We start from the raw sequence: 15,329 nt of genomic DNA, 5'->3' as shown, positions 1-15,329 counted from the left end.
GGTGCCAGCCAGCCAGGCAGTGCCAGAGTCTCTCCTCTCACACCGAGGCCAGTGACAAGTTCTGGCCACTACCACACTACTCAGTTCCTCTGCTCTCCAAAACAGCAGTGCTGCCTAAAAGAAATCTATAGAAAAAAGCCTAAGGCCTATGTTAATTTTCAGTCCTACCAATTTAACACTGCACTCAGCTGAGTTACAATGCCACACACATGGGGTTTTGCCCTGTTGAGCTTCCTGGAGCAGCTGCAGTCACTGCATCCTCATGCTCCACCTGTAAAGCCAGATCCTCAGGCACATTCACCTGAACATTTCATTCTTCCATACTCATAATCAGACTGTGAGAAAGCGATATACATATATATATACACATATATTTTTATATACAAAGGATATATTTATCAAAGGATAGTTACCTGCAGAGGACTAGCTAGAGGCCTGTTTCTAGGTACTGCAACTGTTTTGTGAAAACTACCATCCTCTTCAGACACAGGCATCTTTAGAATGGAGCTGGTGAGAAGATTCTGGACAGGAAAAGAAAAAAAAAGGGAAAAAACCCAAACAAAAAAAGGGTTTTCAGCAACTCAAGAGAACAACCTGAATTTGAATGTATTAAAAGCAAACTCAGCCTGACTGCAGAAGTTGCCACACTGGGAAGAGCCACAAAAGGGAACAGACCTCAGCCTGAGGTCCCTAGGACTTGGCTTTGCAGGAGCACTGCCATGTGCAAAGGTTTTCCATCCAGTGAAACAAGTACAATAACAGTAACACTGAATAGTCCTGGAGTCTCGGTGAAGCAAGGCAACCGTGTTCATGCAAGGTCTCTTTTGCACAAAACAGAGACTCTCTCTTTCTTTTAGCAGTTTTCAACTCTGTGATCTAGTCATTTCTATACACAGGTGCAGGCATCCTCCCAGCGCAGGCTTTTCACAAAGACTGTAGGCTGTAAAATGACTGCAGCTTCTGCTACCTTCTATAGGTATTACAGTGATCTAATTAAGAGTGAGATTTTGCTTTTTAAGAGAAGTAATGAATAATGCCTCCTTGCAAAGACGGTCAGACAAAATATTTTCTCTCTTGCATTTAAGAACTGAACAGGGATATAAAACAAAAAGATCATTTGATGGTGTGAAGACTTGCACTTACTGGCACATCTTCCATAGTAGATCCATGTGTAAAGAGCTGAGTGTTCAGGTTTTCTCCTTCCCAGTGATTTGAGCAAAAAAAATTTCCAGCTTTATCTGTTGGAGACTCCACCTGCAAGCAGGAAAGACATTGTAACAACCAGTACCTAACTGACCAGAAGATTTCTGTCAGTTGCTTAATAAATTGAACAAATATTCTTCATAGCTGTGCATAAAGCATGTTTACAGTAACATCTTTTGCAGCACTCTTGCTCTTTGCAGGAGAAAAATGTTCAAGATTCTCATAAAAAACGCCATCTAATAAAACTTTGAATACTTGCACTCAGCACTCTGTCAGTATTCAGGAGTTTAATCCCCTAGAAAGGATTGAGAATATATGTATTTTTAGAACTTTAGTGACAAAGTAATATAATGCAATGTCCTCAAATGTTCAGGTTTCTAAGTCACTCCATGGAGCTTGGTCCCCGTGGGGTTCTTCTATACTTTTCACCAATATCAGAAAGATTCAATCCAAATTCCTGTCTAATTTTTCTTTTCTTTTTAAGTTTCAAACGAAAACTGCAATAGAACGGCCCAAGCAAACCCCTGCTGAAAACAGCAGAAAGACTTCTATGGAAATCAATGGGAGATGAATTAGGCATGCCTAGTATACTATATGGAACCGATACTAAGATCTTGGGGCTCACATGAAAGAAAAACAGACACAGCTATTTAACAGAAAAGGTATTGGTATAAGTTTCTCAGCAAAGAGTTCTGAATTAAATTGCCTCAGGTAAGTTTGAGATTTACCTCTTGTTTGATTTTCTTCAGCAAAGGGGTTCCACTTTCATGTAGCCCAGCCACTATTGCAGATTCCTCCGACTCCTGCTTGATAACATCCTGCAGATCTTCTACAAGATGAGTCGGAGTTTGAGGCTGAAAGGAAGAAACGTTATATCCAAGTCCCAGAACACCCTTCTGCACTAATATCAAAGCAACTTTTATCATTGTTTCCTTCTTACCAGCATCTTCAAAGGACCGTATTTGATTTCCTGAGCTGCAAGTGCGTTTTTGAATGGAGTGGGTGTTCTTGGAGAGCTCTCTAATATCGACCTCTTGATTGCTGGAGTTCTGCAACTTTAAAAAGAGAGAGAGGAACTTTAAAGGAAGATGCTTGGAAATACTACCTCTTTACAGAAATACATGCATATAGGCAGTGGCTGTTGTAAGACTTGGGCAAATATTTCCCCGAATCCTATAATCCATTTTGCTTTTCTGGCAGAACATCTGTTTGACTATGATAAGGCGTAATGGCTTTATTTTAAAAACTGGCGAGCCTATACACATGATTGTTCTGTATTAATAACCAAAGTCCACAACCATAAAGTGGAAGTTTAAGGGAAACCTGAATGTGTTAGCAAACAACTCTGCAGGAAGCATAGAATCATAGAATGGTTTGGGTTGGAAGGGACCTTAAAGACCATCTAGTTTCAAATCCCCAGCTGCTGGCAGGGACACCTTCTGCTATATCAGGTTGCCCAGGGCTTCATCTACCCTGGCCTGGAACACCTCCAGGGATGTGGCATTCACAACTTGTCTGGGTAATCTGTTCCAGTGCCTCATCACCCCCACAGTGAATAATTTTTTCTTATATCTAACCTAAACCTATCTCCTTCATTCTGAAGCGTACAGTGCTATGTGTGACCTAGCCCTTTGGCTGTATGCAGACCTGAAGAAATGAACCTCATGAGTCTGACAAGACAACAGACTTACACATGATTTTCCTTCTGAGCTTTGAAAGCCTGGTCCCTGTGGAATGGGCTGGTAACTGCCATCTTATGGCCACATACCGGTGTGGAAGTAAGTGCAGGATTGTCCAGGTTCAAGTTTTCATGATTGGATGAGGTGTTTAAGAACTGCAAGTAGAGAAAGAAAAAATGAACAGGAACATACAGGTTACATGGTTGACTTCTCAAACTGATGTTGTTGAACAAAAGGAAATTATCTCTTTCTGATTGACATGAGCCACTCTCCTGACCCTATGATGCAAGTAGGTGTATGTAGGGTACCTGACTGCATTGTGAAACAATACTCAACAGTTTGGCTGGAGCACTCAGGAAGCCAAACCCAGCATTTCTAAAGAGGAAAGTTCTAAAGATAATTACACTCTGTTCCAATGAGAAAAACTTTCCACAAATCTGATTTGAATTTTCTGCATATAAATTTTAATTAATACTAAGAGCAGTGTGCCCACGAACTGGGCGAAAATGAGTAAGGGATGTTTCAGAAATAAACCCACAGGAAATGGAGCTGAATTCCACAAATATTTATATGGGGAATCTAGGGGCTTTTACGGCAGTATATAAAGCATTTATGACAGGAAAATGAATTTCCAATCATCTCTCTCAAAGCAAAGCGCTTCGTCTTCACAGCATAAGATTAAAACTGCCACCTATGATGGGTGTGTGGAGTGTTTGGGAATGGAAACAGCTGACTGTAAAGAAGTGGCAGTGTTTGCTTAGAGAAAATTGCTCTTGCATGAGTTCTACCTAGTAACCTAAAATATTGTTTCCATTTCTAACAGCTATGAATCTGTGAGCATAGTGGTATCTTTTATTCTGACAACAATTCAATGTATTACCTTCTAGACTCAATTGCCACTTCATAAAAACATGGCATGTAAAAGAATACCCAAGAGGTAATGGGAAATACTGTGGGAGATCATTGTGCAATCTTTTACTATCCTTCATGAAATAGTGTTTCTCTGACTTCAAAGACTAAAGCAAAACCAAGGCAAAACCAACACAGACAAACAAAATCCAAAACACTTTTAAATAGTGCTACAGCTGTGAAACAAAGCAACCATCACCAGGAACTTGGAAGTGCACACCAGGCCACTTTAACAGGACATTTTCCTCCTCATTCCTATTCCACTCCAACCCACATGGCCTGGGCTGAGAAAGGCAAGTGTGATTTGAATTTTCTGGTTGTTGTCAGTTTGTCTCACAATCTGAATGCTATTTAAATGCAATTTGGGGTTTTCTAGGTCAATGAATCATACTGTAAGTGGACAGAGATGGAAAGTATTACAAGTGATCAGAAATGTTAAACTCTAATAGCTGGAGTTAGCAGCAAGAGCAAAGCAAGCAAATGCATTCCCTATAAAAATGATTCAAAAAGAGGAAAAAACACCAAAACACAAAAACCCAAGCCCCACAAATGAATTTAAAAGAGGAGAATCAACAGTTAGCTTGCTGATTATCTAAACTCAGCAGTGAAGACTAAGAGTACTGAGAAGATTCAAACACAGAGTGAGATCAACAAGCACAACTGTAATTAGTCATTTGTTCCAAAGGATTAGTTTCTAAATTGTTAAGACTGGGGTGACTTTTGAGAATTAGTAACATCTGTGCAGAAGTCTTGATCTACCTGCGAGGGAGAGAAGGGCAGGCTTTTGACAGGGGAGCGCTTAGGAGTTGAGCTGCTGACGTCAGCTAGGAACAAGGTGCTACCGTGGCCACTGGCTAAGGGGCTGGAGTGCCCTCTCCTTTTGCGAAGGACCCACGGAGCTGCACTGCCCTGTGAGGCAGACAAGGTCTTTGGTGAGCCAAGAGGGCCCTGACTCGACACGACTTTGCTCAAATTTGTGATAGGGTGTCCTTGAGGTCTACCAGCACTGGCCCCTCTTTGCTGAAGCTGCGTGACTTTGTCTGAGGGAGCATTGCTAGCCGAAGTGTCTGTGTCTTCAAAGAATTCAAAACTGCTGAGATCACCCCATGATGAAGGATCCTGAAACAATGTGGGAGGCACGGAGCTATAAGACAGTGTATAGTGCCACCTCATGAAAATACAGTGCTAGGATGTGCCCGTAACCACCACCACCGAAGTCTTTCCCAGTTCAATTCAGCCTGACCCTGTTTACGTGAGTAGTAACACTATGAATGCTATTTGTGTCATCACTATATAACCTGATCTCATACAACTGGCTAACATCCTAGTTAGTGTTGCTGGCAACTGAGTCCTTAAAGAATGAGTCAAATTATTTCCTTACTATATCTGCCCAGGGTTTTCTGCTTGGTATGAAGATGATGCCTTTCACTACCAAAAAACGTGTGCTCTAAACGAAGACTCCTAACCTGCATGCCTGCTCTGGATGTGCCCAAAGGGATGTGATGCTGCATAAAGCAGACACCTCTGCTGCTCAAGAAGGTTGCCATCAACAAATGTATTTCCATGTGCTACTCCTGTACATGTAGAATTCCAGAGACCACAATGAGAAAAGGCCCATGTCAATGTCAATAAGATACTTGGCATTTAAATGTGTGTTTACAGTCCTTCACATATGCCAGGGCAAACTCTGTAAACTTTGAGAAGCAGCTATTGAAGCTACAACAGAAACTTCCTAGAAAATGATGCAGATACACAAGCAGCCACACATAAACCTATCGCAGGTGTCACTTCAAATATAAGTATCATTTCATTGTTTAAGATCTTTCATGGTGTCTCTGATTCTGTTTTGAGGACACTGAATGTTGAGAGATTGTTTCAAGCTCCTACTGTGCAGCTTGCCAAAACTCACACTCCCATACCAAGATGTAGCAGGAAAGGGAGACACCTACAAAAAGCATACACATCCATGCTTGAGGGCTTAATTTACGAGCAGCTGCATTTTGTTATGTCAGAAGCTAAGCTTCAGATCCTGGAGCAACTAGAAGTTACTTGGAAAAAAACAAGAAGCACATTTAGGACAGTCCCAGCTCCTCTCCCCTTACTCCTTGACCACGCATGAATCCACCTGAGGCGGCAAGTCTACTTACGGAGTCTATTAACTGAAGTGTTTCTGCAAATTCTAAGAGATTCTTAACATTATCCAGGATGTTGCTCTGGTGAACAATCATGCACCGTGCAGGGGATGCACTTTCCTCAGGTAAGCAACCGTGATCCACTGGTGGAGATGGAGTACAGTGGTGAAGTTCCCCCAAACAGGAAACAGGTGCACTGTCACCACTGGTCCTGGTACTGTCAGCAATTGTGGTGCTGTGCCAGCCAGGGTAGTTTGATGTGTGGTTCTGTGTCTAAAGTAAGAAGAAAAAAAAAAGGAAAAAAAAAAGAAGGGGGGGAGAAAGGCAGAAGGAACTTAGCAATGAAGTTGCACAAGGTGTCAGATGCCACTGGAGGAAAGATAAAAGTAGTTGCATCATCATCTAGAAGCTTATGCCTATGAAACAATTGTCAAGATGTTTCCTTTCATCAGTGCAAGATCTTATTTTACATAATACTGGCATTGTATTTGTTATCCCAAAGTTACCTCATAATTTACTTCCAGGACTATATCATTACTAACACATAATCAATTCATACTGTGTTCCTCCAAAAGCTCAAAAAGTGTCTGCAAGTTGTTTTCTGTCAGAAGCAAGAAACGGCAGGATTTCCCTACTGAGCACTCAGCACTGTAGAAGGCTGAAGGGTTTAAGAGTTAGAGTTGCTTTTGTCCGCTTATCTCCTTTTCTTCTGCTATCCCTGTCTAATGCTACAGCTTACACCAATGCAATGAAGAGGCTGTCAAATCAACGTGGTTAGGAAAGCAGAAGAACAAATTAACAGAAGTTTCTTTCCAGTGTGATCATGCAACAGAAGAAATTGCAAAACATTAACTAAAGTTAAAAAGTGGCCAAACTAACGTATCATGCATGCAGTTGTTTTACTAATAATTTAAATATTACCCAAAAAAAAAAAAAAAAAAAAAAAAAAAATCTGCTGGCTATCACCTATCTTCAAAAACAATTTGGGGATTCTTGGCTTTGGTGATGGTGTTAAGTAATTACACAAGGGTTTTCACACATTAACATCCAATGGCATATACAGCAAGTGTGAGAATTCAGTAATAGCCAGCACTTGCTCCACACATGCAGTTATGAAGAATCTAGCATTATTCAGAGAAGTAAAACAAACTGTCAAACATGCACCGAGTCTGAAGCTTACAAAGTGTATAAAACACAGCTGAAGGACAGAATGCAGCAGAGAAGGAAACTCTAATGCGTGGGCACTACATTTTCATTACATGAACCATTGCACACTTTCAGAAATGCAGATCCCATTGATTACAGATCTGCAGGATTTTTATTTTTGTACAATCGCAGTGCTTCCAGTATTACATCATGTTTCAGAGCCCAGTCCTGCTCTCAGTTTGCCAAGTAAAATACCTGCAAATTGTCGTTTTGGTTTTTTTTCCCCAATAAAAGAATTCACGAAGCAAGTACGGATTATATATGTGCTATGTTTCATACTTTTCAAACGGAAATATAGAGCCTTGATTAGTACTGAAGGCAGAGGGGGAGTAAAAAAGTTAAAAAGACAAGCACTGGGGTAAGGCTGCTATCCCTCCATCCAAGCACACAGTGACAATCTTACTGGTAATGCCTGCTGCCCTTTCAGTTCATTCTCAGTCGACATTAGTAGCAACTCTAATTCCTTTATTCGTTTTTCTTTCTCAGGGTCTTCATCATTATAGTGTCTCTGAAATTAAGAGTTAAGGGAAAAGAAAAGATAAAGGTCTGATAGGATGTAGCAACTAAAATGCTTATGGCTTGCCGACCTGTGGTTATAACAGCCAAATTAGACTCAAAGATGAAACAAATGTCAATGGTGTTTTTCACTACCAAAGTCCCTGCTGAATTTCAGTATAGACATTTGAAATGGAGAAAGTGAAAGCTATCACACCAGATGTCAACTACTGCGTTTTAAATCCACTTCAGAAGGAGCAATTATTAGCCACGTTAGAACTCCCCCACCTTCCCCGTTTTCTCTCTTCACCACACTTAATACATTAAAATGTTCCCTTAATGTACAATGTCTGCATTTTGATTTATCAAGTATTTAAGAATTTGACTCTTGAAATGAGGTTCAACTTATCTACCTGGATAGCTGCAGCAGCTGGCTGAGGAACATTGACAATATTTACATGCAGTGCTACTGGATATGGGATCTGACCAGGAACCTAGGGTCAAAAAGCAAAAAACACTAAAAGTTACTATTTCTATCATATTATCTGTGCGCATAGTGAACTTGTGTTAAACATACTTTTGGGTTCAGGTACTGAATATTTATAATTATGATGACAAAATAGCAAAAAAACCCAACAATGCTTACAAGAAAAGTCAACATTTTTCAGGGATATGGCAGTGAGCATTACAGAGGAAGAAAGAAGATTCATATACGAAATATTTACCCTTCCTGAATGAGAAAAGATGAATAATTTATAGATTTATTTGTAAGTGAAAAAGCAAAATATGCAATTTTTTATCATCTAGGACTCTACAATGCAACTGCCTGAAGTGGGAGCCCGTTTCATTATTAATCATTAATAGAAAAGGAATCTGATTAAAAACAATACTTGTTTACTTGGTTCCAACAGGCAACCCACAAACAGAACAGTAGTGAAGGGACCGTGGGAGATTTTGACATAGAACACAGAACTAACTAGATTCAACTGATTTCAAGAAATTTAATATTCACTGCTCTAAGAAATATGTTCACTGCTTACAAGACATTAAAACCGCTGTACTCAATTCCACCACCTAAATGCCATCAGTTTGAAACGCACAGATATTCATCACCGAATGAAGCAAAAGTCAAAGAAGCCCTCATCTGACATCAAACACACACAAGTCCACCAAGACCAGGAGAAAACCCTTTACGCTTCCTGAAACCAGGTACAGCTAAATTTCACCCATCTACTCAACACAGCAAAACAGCCATTCCCACCACATTTGCAGGCACTTACGTTCTGTGGCTCAGAGATGTGGTAGTAGGGGTAGTCACTGCTCAGCGGGGGCTGGCCAGCTACTGGCAGCTGGGCAGATGGTGATGGGTTGTGAGCAAAGGTCATCAAGTGGTTGCTCTTCTGAAAGCCCGCGGCTGCTGAGGACTGACAGGCTTTGGAGGACTCCTGCAGGTAGCCCTCCTGCTCAACCTTTCGGCGCATGGTGGAATTCCAGTGATTCTTGATAGCATTATCAGTTCTGCAACAGAAATGCATACATTTGAGGAGTTTTAAAAACGAGTACTTCCAATTCAGACAGGTCAATGGGCAGGGAACTGCTCTTGGCATTTCTATTTAAATCTTCAGCTTGTCTCTGACCTTCTTCCTAACTGTTATGATTAGAAATGCTACTTTCAGCTTCTCAGGAAAGATGTTCAGTATAAAAGTTTGGGGAAAAGGAAAATTTGGCTACGGTTGTTTATATACTTTTTAAAGCAATCTCCCTGCCTTAGATCCTCAAACTGTAAGAAATTACTAACTTCAGCTTCACCTCATTCCCATGAGATGAGGTGACAGCAAAGGCTAACACTCCTTTGAGGCTACCCTAAAGGACTGACAACATCATCTTCCTATTTCTTAAAATTTCAGTGGAGTCTTATTGTGTCTCATTGCTGGAAAGAAAGACTGTGAAGAATGACTGTGAAAAGACTAACTTCCAAGCCACTTTCCAGCTGGCCACCTAGACAATGATAACACCATGCTGTACACACAAACTCAATAAACAAAGCTGTGGGGATTTGTCTTAGATGCAGAAAAACAGATTCAAATTCTCACATACATGAGTCAGAAAAAGCAAACTTACCAAGTCTGTGAGATTTCTGGGTATGCTTAGAAACAACATTGAAAAAAATCACCACTGCAAAGTATTATTGAAAGTGGTACCTGTGATGTGTGGAAGCTACAAAAATATTCCCAAGGGCTAGTTCCTTCCCTGTTTTCTTCTAGAAGCTGAAAGCAGCCTAGGGAATGCCTGCTTAAAAGGCTACCATGAAGTTCGCATTACATTTAGATCTTGAAGATGTTTTACCAAATAGCAGGAATAAAAGTAGGAAGGGAAACCTCTCCCTTGCTTACATTATTTGCTTGCCTATGCTTTGAGTCACTTCTAATCACAGTGAATAAGACACTGAATGTCTAAGGTTATAAGCTTTCAATGAGACAAGTATGTCCAGGACCCGAGTTTGAGGAAGTAATTTTCTCCTGTTTCATACATGGATTTTTAACAGGTTGAAATCATTCGGATGACTCAGGAGTAATTACAAAAGTTGAAGCAGTCTTCTCTTAAATCATTTTGAATAAGCAGACAGATTTCATGTTGAAGGCATATCCTTAGCTGAATGCAAATTATGTTCCACTTGCAAAGTCTAATCCTTCCCTGTTAAATCAATTTAAATTTTGACAGTTATCACAGGCATATAAGACTGCTCAGACATTTAGGAAATGGTTATGGTCTTGCTTTAGTTACTGGGGTTTTTTTACCTATGGCAAACATTAAAAGCATGTGAAAATAGCATACTGTTTCATGTACTGACCAAACAGCACAGTTCCCCACTGAGAAAAACGAACATCAGTGTCACTGGCTTCCCAGGTTTTGATTCCAAAATTTTTTGATTTATAAAGTGCAGCCTGAGGCAACTGAAACAGACTGCTCAGACCTGCAGCTTTTTCCTATTGAAGAGCTAAAGGTATATGTCATTACCGTCCAGGCAGCAACTTTGCAATCTCTGCCCATCTGTTTCCCAGTCTCTTGTGTGCCTGGTAAATAATTCTATCTTCCTCTTCTGTCCAGGAGGTTTTCTTCACTTCTGGATTCAAATGGTTGTGCCACCTCTCCCTGCACTGTTTTCCAATCCTTCCCTTCAAATGCTTAGCAATGACAGACCAGCGCTTTGGACCGTATTTCTGCACGAGTTCTATTACCTTCAAAGAAGGACATAAAAACTGCCTGTATTTAATGATGCATAATGAATCAATGAATGTTTTTTCTGCGGTGGAGCAATACTTTCAACAACATTTCTCAAAATTGCCACAGTAAAACTAACAGACAATTAAGATTCCCCATTTCCCATTTATACTTTTACCAAAAAGGAAAAAATCTGGTAACAGTTAAGGCATTTCTAGACTGCAATTCTAAGTTACAGTGCTGTAAAGCAACATTAATTAATCCGCATAGCAAATTTAGGAAGCACTACACAAATATAGTCTGTCTCTGGCTATATTAGTGTTGAGAACACCAAAGTTTCCAGGAGTTTTGCCCCACCACATGAAATCTGCTAGTAAGGCATTAAACAGACAGAAAGGAAAACTGATTACCCTTTGATCCTCCTCTTTCGTCCATGGGCCTTTAATAAGTTCTGGGTTTAGTACCTTCTGCCATCGGTGCTGACACTGAACGTCTGTCCGATTCTAGTCAAATGTGAAATACGCAAAGGAGACCATTCTTTAGACAAGATGACTATAGTAAGAACACTTATTTAGGTACACTTGTTCCCAACATATTTCACTGCCAGCCATGACTACTGAACAACATGGAGTGGCATAGTAACGCTGAGAAGAAGGTGCTCAGCTATCAATTTGCTCGCTGAATAGAAAAGATTTCCATCACTTCTGCAGTGAGGACTGTATAACCAAAACTACACAGACTGAGTCTTTCCCATATTCACAACAGCTGGCATGCTTTTACATGCAGTATTTCGACAACCAAAGCATTCACGAAGCAATTATCTTCTAAACCATACTTACAATGCACCAAAGTTATTTTTTTCTCTGTGCTGAGTCATTTTGTTTCAGTGTCACATTGACCATCTACTGTACAAGGTCCCCCTCCTCACCCCATTTATGCTGTTTGATTTTTTCCCCAACCCTTTCTGAGAAGTGAAAGGAAGAATACATTGAGAGGTTTCCACAGTAATCTAACTAAATGTTTAAGGTCTTCATTTGTGGAGGTTTTATATCTCCCGCAAAAATGTAACTATAAAGCAACCACTCCCCTTCCCTTTTATCAGGGAAACCTCAGATAAAGAGTTGTCACTAGGCCTGGAAACAGAAAGCAATATTCACTTACGGGAAGGAAATTGGCAATGACTTTCCAGTCTTCTGTACCATTCTGCTCCACAAGCTTCTTCAGCTTCTCATCCTGAATCATTAAAAATTCCAGACATAATTAATACTGCAGTCTCTTATAATGCAAGTGAAATGAATATTTTTTTTACATTTGTCCTTCTAGCTTTTTGTGCATCTATGTCTTCTTTCTGAATGTAAGGGAAGGTAGTCTGTAGACTTCTCATACTTTTAATTGCCTAAAGCAGATGATTTTTCTACCCTCATGGATTTTGGTATGTACTTTACTGTGCTGCAAAAGAAAGACTGACTTATACTGTGCTGTTCTTTGAATCACGTTATGCATTCCCATTTTACTGCCTTAAGCACTCTGTTACTCTTGGATAGGATTTACAGGACAGCATAAATGCTTAGATGCCATGTATCAGAAAAGTGCAATTCAGTAACACTCAGGCATCCAGCTATCTGGGACCTCTGAAAAATCACGGCCTTAAGCTTTCTGTGTTTTGCAAGTAATGTGCGTTCCAGTAATTTGCTCATGGCCTAGCCACGTACAATGAATGCACAATAAAACTAATAGCTGCTTTTTTTACTGATCTCTGTGAGGCAGTTTTGTATACTTGCAAGAGCAAGAAATTTGGCCTGCTATTTTTAATGATAAGGCCAGAAATACAGACCCTAAAGACAAAAGAAACCAATCTCATGCACCGGGAAAGACTGAGATAGTGTAAAACAAACGAGAACTGCCCCAAGAGATAAGAGGAGGAGAGTTACCCCCTCCTTCCCCAATTAGCACCTCCCAGTATCTCCCAGTTCAAGTGACAGGACAATGGCCATTGAGCTTCATGGCCATCCTTTCTTCCCAGGCCACATCACAACCATGTCCACCTCTGTGAGAGCAGACTATGATTTTAAAAGAAACATAAAAATAGAAGGCTTGCAAGAGGTGACCTGGCACTGTTTATACATCAACACACACTGTTAAGAGAGGAAAAAGTCAAACCATAACTTAAGAACTGTATTAATGTATTTCACGATAAACTCAAACCAGTTAAATGGCCAAGGGATATCCACCTGGCAAAGGAGTTCGAGACCACAATTTTCACAGAAAGTCAGCACAAGGGTATTGTGACTAAAATACATTTTGACCTTCAAAAGCAAAATACATCTTGAATACTCAATTTTGGTACTGCTGGATTTCTTTCTTCTTTTTTTTTAAAGTATTTTCATTTGGAATCATCGTGCTGCAATTGAAGTGCAGATTTCAAATGGCACAGGAGGACTGCAGCAATATCTGCCACAGTTGCTTTCTGCTGTGGGACACTGAACACACGTCAGTTCTTGCATAGCAACTGTTTTCAAACAAAATGAGACAAGCAGTAACAACCAAGCATTGCTACAGGTGAGTCTGAATCTGCTTCTTCAATAGAGATTATACAGAGGCTCACATACTTGTAACACAGAGCTTAGTGGAAATAAAAGAATTGTGTTTATACTTTTTTTTTCAAAAGGTAAGATTAAAACACTGAACGTAGCTAATGGGTAAAAAAGGTTGTCCACATTGATACGTGTGGACTGTCACTGAAGTTAGTTTACAGACAAGCAACACTGCAAAGAACACGAAGCAGCTCAGAGAAGAATGCGATCCATGCTCTATCTTTTTACATGCAGGAGATGAATGAACTCAGATTTACCTCTTCGCGGGTCCACCTGGTTTTTCCTAAGTGACGTTTTCCAGTCTTAGGAAGCAGACCATCATAATCATGATCATACATCTCAACATCTTCATCATCATCATCACTACTATATATACTGCAAAAGGAAACACAGTGAGACAGAGAGGAACATGAGGACTTGAGCTACTTAATTACAAAGCACAAAAAAACCAACTACAATCCTTACAAAGGTTACACAGATAAAAGTTTTAAAACTTGCACAACAAGATTTTGTTCTGCATTCTGTTGTTCTAGTATTCTGAACTGGTTCTGCTGTTTTTGGTATCCACAGATACAAGCAAAGGGCTGGCAACCTTCGTATTACTGTGCATGTTTAGACCTGCTCTTAATGTTAGATCAGTGGTGAATTACACGTTTGGCAAACTTTCAACCAATGAAGGTTTCAAATTAAAATACAATGTTTGGGACTATAAAGAGAACTAGAGGCTGTGTCCAGTACACAAGCACATGTTTAAGATCTTTAACTCATGCCATCCATTCTGAAAAATATTAGTGCTTTTGTTTGTTTAATAGAGCAGATAGTTATATTGTTCCAAAATAAAACAGACTATGTATAAATACAAAAAGTTAATAATAACCTTGTTTGATGAAATGGACCCTATATGTGAATGCAAAAGCTTTTACAATTAAGTAAAGACAGTAAGTGGGAGCACAAACATGCAATAAGCTCTAATATAAAATGTGCCTTCCATTTATAGGTCTGGACAGACAAGGACTGAGGACAAGTATGTTTAATATCCTGCAACAAACAAATGAATGATCAAACCTTTTTACACTCTCCATTTGTCTAACTTAATACTTTATTACCTCTATTCTATTTCTAAATCCTTTGTACTGTTTTTTAAACACACTGCTTCTCACCTAATTCATGACTAAGGGATTTCCCCAGAGGCTATGTATGGGTAAAAGGAACTCCACTACTCTTTTCACAAACAGCACTTGCTCTACCTACCTAAAAGACAGTGTTTTGCAACAAGAGGTGCCTTTATGGTGGACAGTATTTAATTTCTAACTTTCAAGGTATGAGCAGCAGATCTTATACTTCAGCTAAGAGATGCTAAGCATGAGTGCTAGAAAGGAGTCAATGTCATGCTGTGAGACTAAAAATTGTGATATATCTGGTGGTATGGCATGTTGTGGTATGTTAAGGTATGACTAAGACAGTAAAATAAAGCTATTTTGTAATAAAATTACCGGGCATTGTTTATGCTGTTAACATGTTTTCAGCAAATTAAGTTGCAGTGAAGCACAGAGACTGATAGTCAAGATGCAAACACCTCCAAAACACAAGCTGTTGAACACATACTCTTTTAAAGTACTGGGCTAATCACACCATACCACCCCGTTTGCTGACCTGTGCCATGTGCCACGAGAACTATGCTACGTGTACGAAGTTTTGCACAGCTTGCTGTGAGAGCGTGGCCTTGCCCCAGCCTCTGCTGGGTGGCCCCTGACTCACCCACCCAGCCCATCGCTGCCACGCTCAACTCGCCCCCACGGGGCTGCAGTGCTGCGGCTCACAGCTCACTGCCTACTCCCCTTACCTAACCACTGGGGGTAAGCCCTGAGCGAAGCTCCCACTCCGCTCGC

General features: G+C 40.1%; 1 protein-coding gene across 1 annotated transcript in view; it reads right to left on the bottom strand.

Moving 5' to 3' along the window:
- MYB (v-myb avian myeloblastosis viral oncogene homolog) overlaps positions 1 to 13,862 on the bottom strand; it is a gene marked incomplete at its 5' end in the record, with an annotated part of 23,299 nt that extends 9,437 nt beyond the window's left edge. The window contains 13 exons of the mRNA XM_009081897.1: positions 414 to 521; positions 1,144 to 1,254; positions 1,932 to 2,057; positions 2,144 to 2,258; positions 2,895 to 3,037; positions 5,939 to 6,196; positions 7,533 to 7,637; positions 8,038 to 8,118; positions 8,905 to 9,142; positions 10,643 to 10,863; positions 11,257 to 11,349; positions 12,008 to 12,079; positions 13,698 to 13,862. Of these exons, the coding sequence (XP_009080145.1) occupies positions 414 to 521; positions 1,144 to 1,254; positions 1,932 to 2,057; positions 2,144 to 2,258; positions 2,895 to 3,037; positions 5,939 to 6,196; positions 7,533 to 7,637; positions 8,038 to 8,118; positions 8,905 to 9,142; positions 10,643 to 10,863; positions 11,257 to 11,349; positions 12,008 to 12,079; positions 13,698 to 13,862 (1,836 nt within the window). The remainder of the gene's footprint in view (positions 1 to 413; positions 522 to 1,143; positions 1,255 to 1,931; positions 2,058 to 2,143; positions 2,259 to 2,894; positions 3,038 to 5,938; positions 6,197 to 7,532; positions 7,638 to 8,037; positions 8,119 to 8,904; positions 9,143 to 10,642; positions 10,864 to 11,256; positions 11,350 to 12,007; positions 12,080 to 13,697) is intronic.
- Between the last annotated feature and the right edge of the window lie 1,467 nt (positions 13,863 to 15,329).

Source organism: Acanthisitta chloris, unplaced genomic scaffold (assembly GCF_000695815.1).
Source record: "Acanthisitta chloris isolate BGI_N310 unplaced genomic scaffold, ASM69581v1 scaffold4429, whole genome shotgun sequence".
NCBI lineage: Eukaryota > Metazoa > Chordata > Aves > Passeriformes > Acanthisittidae > Acanthisitta > Acanthisitta chloris.
Note: the sequence above shows the minus strand (reverse complement) of the source record. Positions and strands in the feature narration are given on the sequence as shown.